General features: G+C 36.9%; 1 protein-coding gene across 2 annotated transcripts in view; it reads right to left on the reverse strand.

Annotated features, from left to right (window-relative positions):
• Nucleotides 1-15,097, reverse strand: part of LOC125647085 (E3 ubiquitin-protein ligase UBR5-like) — a 58,792-nt gene that overhangs the window by 10,856 nt on the left and 32,839 nt on the right. For both annotated transcript variants that reach the window (XM_056142215.1, XM_056142213.1), the window contains exons 34-44: nt 14,808-14,921; nt 14,211-14,464; nt 12,721-12,952; nt 11,745-11,934; nt 10,218-11,348; nt 6,860-6,985; nt 5,605-5,818; nt 4,845-5,024; nt 4,645-4,714; nt 3,397-3,677; nt 1,923-2,053 (exon numbers count right to left, since the gene is read on the reverse strand). In XM_056142215.1, coding sequence (XP_055998190.1) covers nt 1,923-2,053; nt 3,397-3,677; nt 4,645-4,714; nt 4,845-5,024; nt 5,605-5,818; nt 6,860-6,985; nt 10,218-11,348; nt 11,745-11,934; nt 12,721-12,952; nt 14,211-14,464; nt 14,808-14,921 — 2,923 coding nt within the window. The remainder of the gene's footprint in view (nt 1-1,922; nt 2,054-3,396; nt 3,678-4,644; nt 4,715-4,844; nt 5,025-5,604; nt 5,819-6,859; nt 6,986-10,217; nt 11,349-11,744; nt 11,935-12,720; nt 12,953-14,210; nt 14,465-14,807; nt 14,922-15,097) is intronic.

Here is a 15,097-nt window from a genome sequence, read left to right on the forward strand (position 1 = left end):
CGTGGAATCATGAAGAATGAGTCTGATTTGTAACATATGTTAGTATTCTGTACGTTCTGAATCAATGTCTTGAAACAGTGCACTAGAAATTCACATATCAAAAATACCATTGTGGATGTTTTTTTTTTAACTTTACCTGTATTATTCATTACAATAGGGGGGTGTGCACTTAAACACAGACTGCAGTATGGTCACTGTCAACCAATTAAAGGCTAATTTCCATGCCTTAATTTAGAAAATACAGAATACAGATGTACAATACAAATCAGACTAATTTTTCATAAAATGTTCGCATCATAAATGCTGTCATCTTCGCTAGCCAAGGCTTTACAATCCGCTCCGCTTCTCTACAAACCCTTGGCAGATTTAGTGTGATTTTCGTAGTTTTGAGTGGCGCCCTCTAGCGGATGGAGAAAACAAACTTGTTTGGATTACATCATGCTTATCCAATGAAAATGCGTGTTTCAGCTACTGTTTAAAAGTTGTTTAGAAATGGCTGCGCTCGTTGTTTAGAAATGGCTGCGCTCAGAGAGTAACTCAATGTGGTATGCAAATCATTCAAAATATTAATAATAAATTTAACTATCTCTTAATTGCATACTTGAAAAAGAAATCAGTGAGAATATTATTTAGAAAATAAACATGTGTGAATCCATGAAATAAATGTAGTCGTTCAGTATACGTCTAAAAATAACCCCACGTGTGTAAGGTGAATTCCAAATTGAGGAAAATAGCTCTGACGCAACTGTTTAATTCTGGGATTGATAGAACATAAAACAACGAATTACTAGAGATGTTTGATATTAAACTTATGGTACGATACTGTAGTAAATAAAATGCACTTCTTCTATAAATAGCCACATGCAGGTCAGGGGAATCCCAACATGAGGTAAAGATATGAATGGCAACTGTCTAACTTTAAGGCTGAAAGAGCGTAAAACAACGAATTACTACGAGATGTTTGATATTTTTATTTGTCTTAAACTTATGGCACGGGACTGTTGTAGCCAAATACAGTTTTACACAGATAAGATCACTGATGATCTGAAAGTCTTAACTGGTCACGTGACTGTGACTTGAAATAGCCGAGTGAATGTTGTTTGTAAACACCAATTTAAAATCAAATAATTCTGGTTAAAACAGGAGAAATAATTAATTATGACATGCCGTACAGCCTCATAAATACATGCATCCGATGATTTAACAGCGTTTTTACAAGGCAGAAATTTTTTTTTGAAATTCGGATCAGACATCTTTAATTGTTTCACTTAACTTTAACTGTGTGATTAAAAGACACAAAAAGAGAATTTTTAAAACAGTGTTTCCTTTCCCCTACCTTCAACATCATGGTGTTGTCTCACCTCCCATGTAACAATATATTATGTAAACTCCCAACAGGTAACAGTAATTGACACCAGGTGATATAAAACTTACCACATGTGTCAAATTTATGCACGGATGGTTCGGCCTACATTTTTAGAAGAGGTCGATTGAGCGTTTGTAATGAACACGAATACCTGCATCTATCTACGAAATATCGCATGTATTGACAGTGATTGATCAATTGTCAACAGACATAAGTCTTTCTGCTTTGTTGTTTATATAACAGTATAATAATCAAATATTGCATGTAGCTGAGGGTAACATTGAAAATTTTCACCCCTCAAGAAACCATTATCAACAGAGGCTATGCTTCGGTTGACAATGGTTTTCTCAGGGTGAAAATTTTAAATGTTACCCTCAACTGCATGCAATATTTACATAGTCTTACTTCCCATGTGACATTATATTGTATTTCCTCCCATGTGACATTATATTACCCCCATGTGACATTATATTGTATTTCCACCCATGTGACATTATATTGTATTTCCTCCCATGTGACATTATATTACCTCCTGTGTGATGCTATATTGTCTTACCTTCCATGAGACATTATAATGTCCACAGCTTCATCTACTCTCTGTCTCAGTGTCTCATCTGAGGTCAACATCAACAACAGCTGAGCAGGGGACAATTCCAGTAACATACCCGTTATCTTCGGGGCTAAGGACTGAAAAATTAAATAAAACACCTGTTATCTTCAGGACTTAGGACTGAAAAATCAATTAAAATGCCCGTTAGCTTCAGGACTTTGGACTGAAAAATTAAATTAAATGCCCTGGGTAAAGGACAGAAAAATATTCACAGGTTATTAAATAAGATACCCATTATCTTTAGGGTCAAGTACCGAAAAACATTCAGAGTTAATAACATATTTGTTTATCTCAAAGGCAAAATGACTAAGAAATATCATTTTAGAGGCAAAACGACAAAAATTTAATGCAACCAAGTTTAACCAAAAATATGATTCATCGCCGTAAACATACATGTATTTTACGGTTACATTTCACAATATTTAACTAAATATGTTGTCCCAGAACCAAACTAGCAGTTCTCAAACTGAAAATGTAGTCCCAGAAACTAAACTCGCAGTTCTCAAACCAAAAATGTAGTCCCAGAAACCAAACTCGCAGTTCTCAAACTGAAAATGTAGTCCCAGAAACCAAACTCGCAGTTCTCAAACTGAAAATGTAGTCCCAGAAACCAAACTCAGTTCTCAAACTAAAAATGTAGTCCCAGAAACCAAACTCGCTGTTCTCAAACTGAAAATGTAGTCCCAGAAATTAAACTCGCAGTTCTCAAACCGAAAATGTAGTCCCAGAAACCAAACTCGCAGCTCTCAAACCGAAAATGTAGTCCCAGAAACCAAACTCGCAGTTCTCAAACTGAAAATGTAGTCCCAGAAACCAAACTCAGTTCTCAAACTAAAAATGTAGTCCCAGAAACCAAACTCGCTGTTCTCAAACTGAAAATGTAGTCCCAGAAATTAAACTCGCAGTTCTCAAACCGAAAATGTAGTCCCAGAAACCAAACTCGCAGCTCTCAAACCGAAAATGTAGTCCCAGAAACCAAACTCGCAGCTCTCAAACCGAAAATGTAGTCCCAGAAACCAAACTCGCAGTTCTCAAACTGAAAATGTAGTCCCGGAAACTAAACTCGCAGTTCTCAAACTGAAAATGTAGTCCCAGAAACCAAACTCGCAGTTCTCAAACTGAAAATGTAGTCCCAGAAACTAAACTCGCAGTTCTCAAACTGAAAATGTAGTCCCAGAAACCAAACTCGCAGTTCTCAAACTGAAAATGTAGTCCCAGAAACTAAATTCGCAGTTCTCAAACTGAAAATGTAGTCCCAGAAACCAAACTCGCAGCTCTTAAACAGAAATGTAGTCCCAGAAACCAAACTCACAGTTCTCAAACTGAAAAATGTAGTCCAAGAACCAAACTCAGTTCTCAAACTGAAAATGTCCTTTGATTACAACAAAACTTGAATGTGATTCATGAATAGAATTCTCACCGGTTGTAGTGCCCTGACTTTTGGGTACAGCCTCTCCCCCAGCTGTCGGCGATATTGCGATACGGTGTCGGGTCCCCCCTCAGAGCCTGAGTCAGACGATGGCTGCCCAGCAGGACCAGGGTTATTATTGTTGGACGTTGGGGCGTCGGCTGGCATGTAGAAGGGTGGGGCATCATAAGACAGAGTCCGTCTGGCGTCTCTTTCTCTGCTACGCTGTCTCCTGAGAGTCGACCGTTGACGTTCCCTTTCTCTCTCCCTCGACCTCGCTCTCTGCAGCAAATCTTAGGTAAAAGACAATCAAGAGAAATTAGTCTCTTTAAACATTATTAAAAAAAGGAAATATAACACAATCCTGTATTTCTGATGTTAAGCAATTTCTCTCTTTTTTTAATGAAAACAGAGCTGCCAACATTATGAAATGGAAAATAGTAAGGCAGGAGTCAGGGGGCCTAAGCGGCCCCCTGCCGCTGGAGATCTTTTATGAATAAATATGTAACCTGAGCAATTTTAGGCATACTTCAAATCCAAATTTAATGAATTTAGACATACTAATTGTTGTGCATTTTACAACTGCAGAAGGTCAAATACATCTTTTATTGATTTTACTTTCTAAAACTTGTGTAAAAAATATTGTTACATTGGTATATTATATAATTTTACAGTTACTGTGTCAGTTATTCTGGCAAGTGTTTTAATGTCATTTTCCCCACCGTGAGATGCTGAAGTTTGTCAAACAGATTGTACACTTATCATACAAACTCCCCCTTTCTGACTTTGAAACAAATAGACGTTTACAGAGTACTTGCATATTTTTCTTTGAATTTCTGTCTCTTCTTTGGGGGATTATTGTTGTTATTTCCATCAACACATGCCTTACGTTTAGTAGCAGCTGCCATATTGTTTATTTCAAAGCATTAAAATGATCGAGATTCTGTATATACATGTATATAGACTATGCAAACAAACGTAGTAACGACTAAGGCTTGTTTATTATAAAAGTAAAAACCAATGACGGACAGCTCTAAAACTTTCGAAATGTCAAATAGGCGAAAATCGGAAGATATATATTGAAATCGTAAGGCGTATTTTCGGTCCAAAAATCATAAGCCTTATGCCAAAATCGTGAGGGTTGGCAGCTCTGTGAAAACCTAATGCAAACTCTGGTCTGCAAGTAAATATCCTCAAATGAAGGATACATGTATTTTGCACAATCAGAAAACTAGGGGTAAAGATGTCTGATTTACTTACTGTACTGCAGGTTCTTCCCACCAATCAGCACCCCATCCAATGAGGGCAGTTTTTCTTGTGATAAAACAGCCTATTGAAATACACAATGTATAAACCCTTCAGTTATCGATCATTTGTCTCACCAATCAACACCAAATTACATACAAGTATGGAGTGTATTTTGACACCAGCTAAGGCACATACAAATAGATACTTCTTACATTAGCAATGGCAGTGTAAAAGCTTCTAGCAACTCCGCTCCCCTCCCCGGGTTCGTCCTTGAAGGTCACCTTGACCCTATGAACTGCCAGTGGGGGACCACTAGTGTTGGTTCGCCTGTTGTATTGGGTGTTCAGTTGTTTGAAAGACTGTACAATCAGCAAGTTTCTGTCTCTCTCCACCTAAACAAATAAAGATTCTATATAAATGCTGCCAGTTTATAAAAAAAAATTACTTTTCATTCATTTGGAGTGGGGATATATCAAACACTTTGTTACTGAGACCAAAAAATTAATTACTTGGTTATCAGGCCAATTTAGACAAAATTAGATGGGGGGGAAAAAGCAAACGAGGGATTTTTTTCTAATTCAAAACTAACTTACAAGTCTTAAGCAGTTCCAGCATAAAGCAAGCATTGGAAAAACATCCCACTAGGTGCCATGGCAGAATAACTATTGTGCCTTTTCGTATCTGTACAGATATTACCGCCATCGCAAAATATTTTAAACTTGTGACCCTGGCGGCCATTTGCAAAATTTTAACTGTGAAGGTAACGATTGGGATAACCCAAACTTAGTAAAATGTTTTACAGACCGGAATTTCTAAAATGCAGTTTGATTTTTTTGTTATTTGAAGAGCACGAAAAAAATACGGACAGGCCTGAACACCAAGTAATTAACTGTCTTAAGGCTTATATAATGAGAAGTTTGAAAAGCAATAAATCTCCTGTAGATCCTATGGTCAGGGGCTGTGTGTACTCACATCCAAAATAATATCCCTCTGCTGAGAGTTTCTGATTTTCTCCATTTCCCGTCTGAACTTGCTTTCCTTGACGGGAAATCCACCCAGTTCACTGATGACAGACCCTGGCTCCGCCCCCACATCATCACAGAAAACACGCCCAAACAGGTCAAGGGCTAGTCGCCAGCGCCCTAGCAACACGTCATGTGACACCAAGTTACTCTGAGGATTCAACCTAGAACAGTAACATAAATCCTGTTTACAAAGCAATATCCTAGAAATTACAGATGTTTAGTGTTACAAAATTGTACAAAATACAGATGTTTAGTGTTACAGAATTGTACAAATTAAAGATGTTTAGTGTTACAGAATTGTACGAAATACAGATGTTTAGTGTTACAGAATTGTACAAAATACAGATGTTTAGTGTTACAGAATTGTACAAAATACAGATGTTTAGTGTTACAGAATCCTACAAAATACAGATGTTAAGTATTACAGAATCCTATAAAATACAGATGTTTAGTGTTACAGAATCCTACAAAATACAGATGTTAAGTATTACAGAATCCTATAAAATACAGATGTTAAGTATTACAGAATCCTATAAAATACAGATGTTTAATGTTACAGAATTCTACAAAGTACAGATGTTTAGTGTTACAGTATTGGTAATTATTTTTTTATTGAATTGACTGAAATTTACGTATTATCCACTAAAGTCAAAGTCATCAATGTACATATTTAGAAATAAAAATTTGAGTGCATCATGGTTTGATCTGACAAATATCAGTTGTATCAATATCTATACTTGAATAAATTACATGTAAATCGTAACTGTAACAGACGGTACAACAACAATTCAGTCTTCTGGGCATTTTCTTTCTTCAATGTCCTCACTTGTTCAAAAATCTATTTACAAAATCATTCCCTCCAGATCAAATGATTTATCACAACTGAATACCGTAAACCAACTCTAATTTGCATGCGAGAAATATTCATCAGTTTTACAACCTTAGCTCAATCTTGGAATATTTGTCGCTGTAAACCATTGCTTGTTTGTATCCTTTTCATCATCATAGAGTATATCATAAAAGTTACCGTCAGATTTATCACCATTAACTCGCAAATAAAACTCATTACATGTAAAACTCGGTTTAAAGTATGCAGATCATCTCCATCATTAGATGACCCCGAAGTTTTACCTGACAAACCTTAGACCCCAGGGTATAATGGTTAGATCGTCAGTACCCTCAGATGACCCCCAATTTCTTACCTGGCCGGTCCCAGACCGGGTGGTACAGCTGACGTCTCTATATCCACAGTGTTGCAGACATTCTCGTGAGCCCCTACCATATCGAGACCAGTCTCCACAGACCCAGCTGGTAGTGTGTCACTGTAGCTAAAAATAGAATTCAAAAGATAAATAAACCTAACTCACACATAACAATTCAACAAACTTAATACACACATTATAATAATTAAACAAACCGAACTCACACATTATAATAATTCAACAAACTTAATACACACATTATAATAATTAAACAAACCTAACTCACACATTATAATAATTCAACAAACTTAATACACACATTATAATAATTAAACAAACATAACTCACACATTATAATAATTCAACAAACTTAATACACACATTATAATAATTCACTGTAAAGATGTAAAAGTGAGAACTCCGTAAGTTGAAAGAACTTGTGTTCAAACTGTTTGCATAATATGCACTTATAAAATAAAATATGTTCAAATCAAATCAATAATTCACTGTCCATTGAGAAATCATCATCTTAATTTCACTGTAGTCATGGTTACAAATTTCCCTGTAAAATTTACACTGATGGTGAATTTTGTTACCGTATATACTTGCCTATAAGTCGGTCCGCCTATAAGTTGGTTGTATTTTTAAAGGTTATTTTGTAGGAATTTGCCATTGACCCGCTTATAAGTCGGTACAAATTTTTGTCAGAATCGGTTCACAATTTCAAGTCAATGCTCTAGAGTTTTTACCTATGTTTCAAAAAATATTTTGAGAACTTAATAATTATGAGGTGCTCAATATCCAAGCCATATCTGTTTGGGGTTTAAACACAAACCTTGATCTATTATGGACAATGATTCCTTGTGTACCTAAGCAATTATGATCTCCTAATTACCAGTACCTGACACAGTGCTTACTTAGTGGTACAGGCCTTGTGAAAACTGAATTATGGGATTACAGTGTAATTCATTGTATCAACAATAGAGTTTTTAAGAGTTAAGAATGATGATCTAAATTATCTGTTAACAATATTCAATCTTTTGTGAAATATATTTCAAAAATATTTTAATATTAAATCAGGTTCGTAATTCAATTTTACCGATAAACGATAGATTAGTTGAATTGAAAGTATTAGGTATGTAAATAATTTTTAACTAGATAAAAATATGTAAATACTTGTACTTTATACATAATTTTAAAATACATAAACAATACGTCTAGATATTTGTGAACAATAATCATTTGTGTGGTAGTCCATGATAATCGTCGGAGTTGTTTAAAAAACACTACATTACGCCGCCCTGAAAAATACCAATCTTCTTAGGACGCGCCTATAAGTCGGACATAGAGTTTTGGACCAAAAATTGACTCCCAAAAATCCGACTTATAGGCGAGTATATACGGTATTTAGTCAATGGCCTGCTATGACAGTACTGGAAATTGTTTGCATAGAGGATAAAATAATCATTGTGAATGGTGCCCTGATGGCATGGAACTCTAATAACTTAAGAGTATTGAGGTCACAGGGTTCATACACCTTTTTTGTTCCTATTTTCCATGACTTTTCCAGGATTTTTTTTAAAATTCCATACCCATAATTATAGACAATTATGCATCATTAATCAATTATTTATCAAATATTCTTATCACATTTATGTATGCCACAAGTTTTTGACACATTTATATAGCTGGCATGTGATACTATGACGTCTAAAAATAGCATATTCTAAGCTTCTCAAGTTCCACATTTATCTAAATAGACTACTCTACTGCAACCTATAAAAACAACTTTGTTGTCACCACTTATTCATTGATGGGTACCAAAGAATGCACCAACATCTCAAAATGACTGAAGACACTAAATTTCCATTTCTTTCTTGTTTTAAATATGCAGGCATTAAAACCAGTTGATTTTGTGAACCTCACTTCATGTATAGGTGACCAAATTTTTTTTAGCTTTCTCCAACAGAGAACCTGGTTAATTATGTTAATGTATTTCTTAATTCTTTAATTTGATTTCGCGATAAATCTGAGTTTTCCTTCTCTTCCTGCATACTCAACAGCTGATGTTTCTAAAGTGCTAATGTCCTTTTCAAACCTTTTTTTCTTAGCTTTCATTTCTTCAATTAGGCTTTTCCTTTTCTTAGATTAAATAGACCTCGTTATTACATTGTCCCAAGATGCCAGGACTCTGTATCACATTGCAAAAACATAATAAACCCCTATTTATTCAATAGGGATTCTCAAAATAATAAGCCATTCACACCTTGGCTGCCCCATGGCCCCTGGCAGTCACCATGTAAATTTCCTGGTCTGTTCGGGGATTAGAAACACTTGACTGATCACGCTTTGGTAGATCTAGCACATACCCTGTATTGAAGCCAGTGATAAGCAATTAAATGATGTTTATTTAGAAATTGCACTCAATAAAATTTTCTTCATTTTTCACACTTTGATGACCAAAGAAATAATATTATCTCAACCATATGCATGTTTAGCATCCTGTGATTGCTTTCGATTTTAAAACTCTATTTACGGACAGCATGTAGGACAAAATTTATTGTAGCACAGTTAAAATAGCTTGGACATAGTTAGATGAGAAAAGGTAGTGTTCAATTAAAACAATTGTCAGTTATTTTGACATAATAGTTTGAGATTTGTTAAGATTTCGTCCATAAATACATCGATCAAACTGCCCAGTGCTATCGGCCGATTCGTGCAAGGCATTTAGCTCAGTGAACATTTTAAAATCCCTTGGTATCTTTTTTTGATGTGCACGTGATTTTAGTGCCATCATTTAGTGTTATAAATGTGATCTTAATATTAGTGCATTATTTTTTTAAAAGTGGATTGCGTTTGTTCTCCGTGTTTATCGTTGGTAAAAAAAGTGTACGAGTCTTGGATATCGCGTGCGTTTTGTGTCGTAGTTTTGTTGTGTTTTTTAAGATGGGATTTATCAAATTGTGTTTTGTATCGTGTAGTAGAGAAATAACGTAAGAAAAACGATGTTTTGCTATTTTCTCGACCGATAATCTTCAATTAGACAGGCCGGAAACTACGTACTAAAAAGGAAACCATGCTAAACATTAACTGCATGTTTCCTTGTTTACAATGGGAAGAAACAGTTTGACATATAAAAACAACAATGGGAGACAAACAAAAGATCGATGATTGATGATTTTAACACCTAATAGAAAATAATTTGCCATTTATATAATTTTCCAGGACTATTCAAGGACTTTTGGCAACAATACGGATTTCCATGACTTTTCAAGGCCTTTAATTTTCAAATTAAAATTCCATGACTTTTCAAGGATTCAAGGACCTGTACGAACCCTGAGGTCAGAATTCCACCTACCTAGCCTGCATTGATGGGCCATCACTGGACGATGAAGTTCTCTGGTCAGCCACCTCCAAGGTGGACGGTCCTGGGACCTGGTCAGAGAAGGAGGCCGGGTCAGACAAGTTCTCTGAGGGCAGGGACGGAATCGACCGCGACTCCATCATTGCCCCTGGCAATGCGTCCACCGTCACCCCACTGCTGCCTGTGCTACTCTTAGTCTGTGATGATAGACCCCCGGTACTGCACTGTGTAGAGATACCGGACATCAGGGAGCCTGAGGAGTCCGTGGGTACAGAGCTGAGGGAGGGAGTGACCCGCTGGCTGTCCAAACTTCTGTCCAAAGACTCCGACTGACCACTGATCTGACTGTTGAGATCTAGTCGCCTATCTCCAGCAATAAAGCGGCTGTCTGAGAGATGGGGCCCAGAATACGTCAGATTGGGCACTGGGAGACCATGGGCTGCACTGGAATGCACTATCACACTGGCCTGATTCAACATTTCATGAGATTTACTAACATCGCGACTTTGTCCTGGCAGCGGTATACTGCTCAACATATTTGAGTCACTTGACTGGTTCCCAGCTGCTTGAGTGGGTGGAGTTTGAGAAGGGGGCTTTACTATAACACTAGCACTACTAAAAGAGACTTCCGGGAGATTGGAGGTACTAAGCTGAGGCAGTGGAGTTGGTACAGTAGTCAACGGAAGAGAGGCTCCCTGCATCAGACAGCTGCTACTCCTCCGCTCCGATAGAGCCATTCGGATCGGCAGCTTGTCAAATTGATTCTTACTGCTCGACATCCGTTGGGTCGATTTAACATCCATAGATGATCTAGAGGGCACCACAGCCTGTCGGATCATCCCAAACAGGTCTTCTCTCCTTGCATTTGGTTGGAGGAGATGTGGGAGGTCAGCCAATGGCAGGGCTTGTACCAGTGGTGTTTGAAACGGATCTGGTGGGGGACATCCGAGAAAGGTGGTGGAGTCCGAGCGGTGGAAGAACTGGTGTTTACGGCCGGACTTGGTGGTGACATCCGACTCACCGTCCACACTCTCATTGTCTACAGACATGTTGGTGACTGGATCTTCATCATGTTCCTCATTGTCATTCTCATCATGATCCCAGGAGATGACAGAAATGCCATCCCTAAAAAGTTTACATAACAGAGTTTACTTTATATCAGAGATAGTCTTATCCAACAATTCCTTTTACATTATTTTCAATAAATCTTTTATGAAAACACCTCTAGATTACACACTCAAAAAATCTTTCATATACATGATCAATAAAAATCCAAATTCGTTTTAACTAAGACATTGATTCCTTCTAACTTGATAAACACTAAATCATCATTGACATATTGCCTCTACACAGTAGATTTAACTTACTGTGGGTAATTTTTCATGAGTATGCCTTTACAAACCTAAAGCATGATGATTTACAAAACTGGTGCCATGCTTTCACATTACAAAACAATTTATCTACCGAGATGATATTCCACATAACATTTCCGTGACATTACATATTGTGAGGAACACTTACCGAAAAACCTCAGCGTCCATATCAATACTGCTCCTAATGTAATAAATCAAGGCATCAAATACGTAGGCCACATGTCTCATGGACGAGATATCGAGACTGGGGAGTGAGTCGGCATGCTCATCATTGTGAGATCTCATCAGAGATAGGGCATAATTCAGGAACTCACGACGAGCCAGATTACCATCAGTACCTGTAAATAAACAAACGTAAATCAACAAGTTATCTCACTCATAAAACACAAACAAACATGTTATAGATTCTGACATTATCAAATCCCTTCTTTTTGTGGGGTTCAATTTTTAGGACCGAGACAAATGTTCCTTTGTTAGATCATAGGAACATATAGTTGTTGTTCTTATTCAACCAGTGTTAGTAAGAAACATGCAGGAATATCTTTTTCTTATAGAACTGGTACTAATAAACAATACCATTACCAATGCCAAATACGATCGATTTTTCCCAATTTTGAGGCTAAAAAGTGCCCAGTAACAAACTGCAAAGTCTTTGTAATCTGAGGCTCGTAATTCGCTTTGCATGAAACATACGAGTTAACTTATTTCTTCACTTCCTCTAAAATAGAAATTAGTGGTCAATAGGATAGCGCTAGTTTACAAAATTGTAAACAATGAACATTTGTTTTGTCTTTGAAATATGGTTTATTCAGTATCAATTTTAAAGCAAATGTCATTTGTTGACGTAAAAAAATTTCCCATGTTTTATTTCAAAGCTATTTTTCCATGATTAAATGGGTATTAGTACCATTCCCATACCATACAAAAAAACCTCACTGACATCTTTACTTGTATTAAAAATGTTTAAAAAGCATCATGTTTGAGCCTTTAAACGATGTCTGAATATATTGGTGACCTCACCATCTACAGAATTGGTTTATAAAAATATTCACATTTCTAATGATTTCACCTTTGATATCTTTACAAATTGAAATGACGTGAGAATTGTCTTCATCAGAACTCACCAATGGTGCCAAATCTCGCTCTGCGTCTGTCTAATGCCTGCAGAATGCGGCTTTCTTCACGGTTGGTTCTTTCACGTAGATTGCGGACATAGTTGGAGTGGAAAGGATGATTTGGATTGGCCGGGTCTGTTGTATGACAGAGGGCAGCACCAAATCTAAGCTGGGCCTCGGTGGAATCCATGATATTAATCAACCAATCCCAGGTCAAGGTCAAATGCATCTCTGTGTAGTACTGAAAAAATATGTAAGGTTGCATAATACTGAAAAAGTATGTCAGCTTATGTAGTACTGAAAAAGTATGTCAGGTTGTGTACCGGTAGTACTGAAAAAGTATGTCAGTGACAACAGCATGTCAGGCTGACCTATTAATGATGTGATGACAATTGATCAGCTGTTCTGTGAAGCAACTCAGTTGTTTTAAAAATCAAATATTCTTTTTGTACAATTTAACAATCATTCATTAATAACATCGCAAGCAAAATTAGAACCTACTAAATGGTAGTATTTAATTATATTCTGCATTTCCAATTTCTGTGGTTGCATTATGCCTACACATACCTGTATGCATGTATATATATTTTGCAATTGTAATTTTTGTGGATTATTTCTCTCCACAAAAAAATGGACAACCAGAAAAAATAACTATTACGCGGTACTACCACAAGTGGAAAAATAAGTACACCACTCAGTGTACAGATAAAGACAAAGCCTGTATTATAGTGTTCCAACTTCACGCATTTGATTTCATTTACCAAAAATAAAAGAAAAACAAATACTTGAGACTTTCAAAATGATGTAAGTTTACATAATTTTCAGCTTTCTTTTCAATATCAGATGACTAAGATTATAATAGATCAATTTTCGATCATTGTATTGATCACTGATTATTCTAATGATTGATTTCCATTTGACTGTACATCACTCTTCTCAATGAATACCATACGGCCAGGATTTGGGGGGGGGGGGGGGGGGGGGGGGGGGGGGGGGGCGCGGGGGGCAGAACACAAATTTGGTGGATTTGAGTCTAAAAGGCACACCATTAATTTTGGTAGATAAAATTTTGGTGAACTCGTTTTTCTTTATACGTAAACTGATGTACTTAAACTTGGTAATTCTAAGTTAAAAGAATTTTTGGAGATCACCTAGATAGGCTGAAATAATACATTCGCTACAAAAATCCAAATATATGGAAGCACACAATGTGTTTCTTTTCAGAATACAAGAGATGTTTGCCCCGCAGCCATGGTCAAGTTCAATTGGAGCAAATTTGACCTTGAACCGACCTTGACCTGTCAGTTCATCTCTCAATTTACACAATTCAAAAGTTATGACCATCATTAACATACACACCAAAAACAATATCTTCAATCTCAAAGGGCATAACAAGGTTATTAAATCCATAAAAAATCATCTTTTTGCATCTGAAGGCCAACTCTCACATAAAAATTTCACTGTCACATTAATTCTCTGAAATTGATTCCTGCTAATACCTGCAAATCACGAGCTTCCTGGTCCGAGATCTCCAAAACTCGAGGTAATCCTGGGGCGAGGGCATTATAGTCTTGTATCATTGTCAACAGGTCTGCAATCTGTCGTACCACAACACTAAATGCCCTAGCTAGCTGGCTGGCTGTCGTCGTCATGGTAACCTGATTCTCCTGGTGATGGTGTACTGCTGTCGTGGTTACTGTGCTGGTCCTCCTCAGAGTGGCAGGGTCAATGTAAATCAGTCCACCAGTCCCTCCTAAATACACATAAACTCAAATTTTATAGAACTGATATACAATACATGATCATCGTGACCCTTTTATGATATATATTACTACAGAAAAACCAATGAATGTCATGTTCCCTGTCCTGTTTAGAGTTTAACATGCTATCCAGAAAAACTAGAGTGAAAGTAAAACATTCTCCAGAATGCTTATGCGAGATCACTTTCACTTTCCCTCTCCAACGCCACACTCCACTTTCGTTTTCTCCCTCTCATGTTAGACACCACTTTTATTCTCCATCTCCTATGTGACATGTCCCCTTTATTCTCCCACTTTTCATCCCTTTTACACTCTCTACCCTAGCAGTTGCCTTACCGGTGGTGGTGGTGGTGCCGGACGTTGGTGGTGGTCTAGCGGCGGTTGTATCCCTCTGCCTGATAGCCCACTGCATTGTCTGTGGAGCCTGTAGTGTCCTCTGCCCATGTGTGCCTACAACAAACATTTAAAATTAAAAATTTTCTTTTTGAAATGCATTTAAAATTTAAACTTGAAATTCAAAATAGCCTTCACATTTGAAGAGGCTGACCACGTAAACATTAGGCAGTATGTGACACAATGAATTCATTGTTAATTCTGGAGGGTATGCTCAGTTCTAAATACTGTTA

The sequence above is a fragment of the Ostrea edulis genome, chromosome 6 (assembly GCF_947568905.1).
Source record: "Ostrea edulis chromosome 6, xbOstEdul1.1, whole genome shotgun sequence".
Taxonomy (NCBI): domain Eukaryota; kingdom Metazoa; phylum Mollusca; class Bivalvia; order Ostreida; family Ostreidae; genus Ostrea; species Ostrea edulis.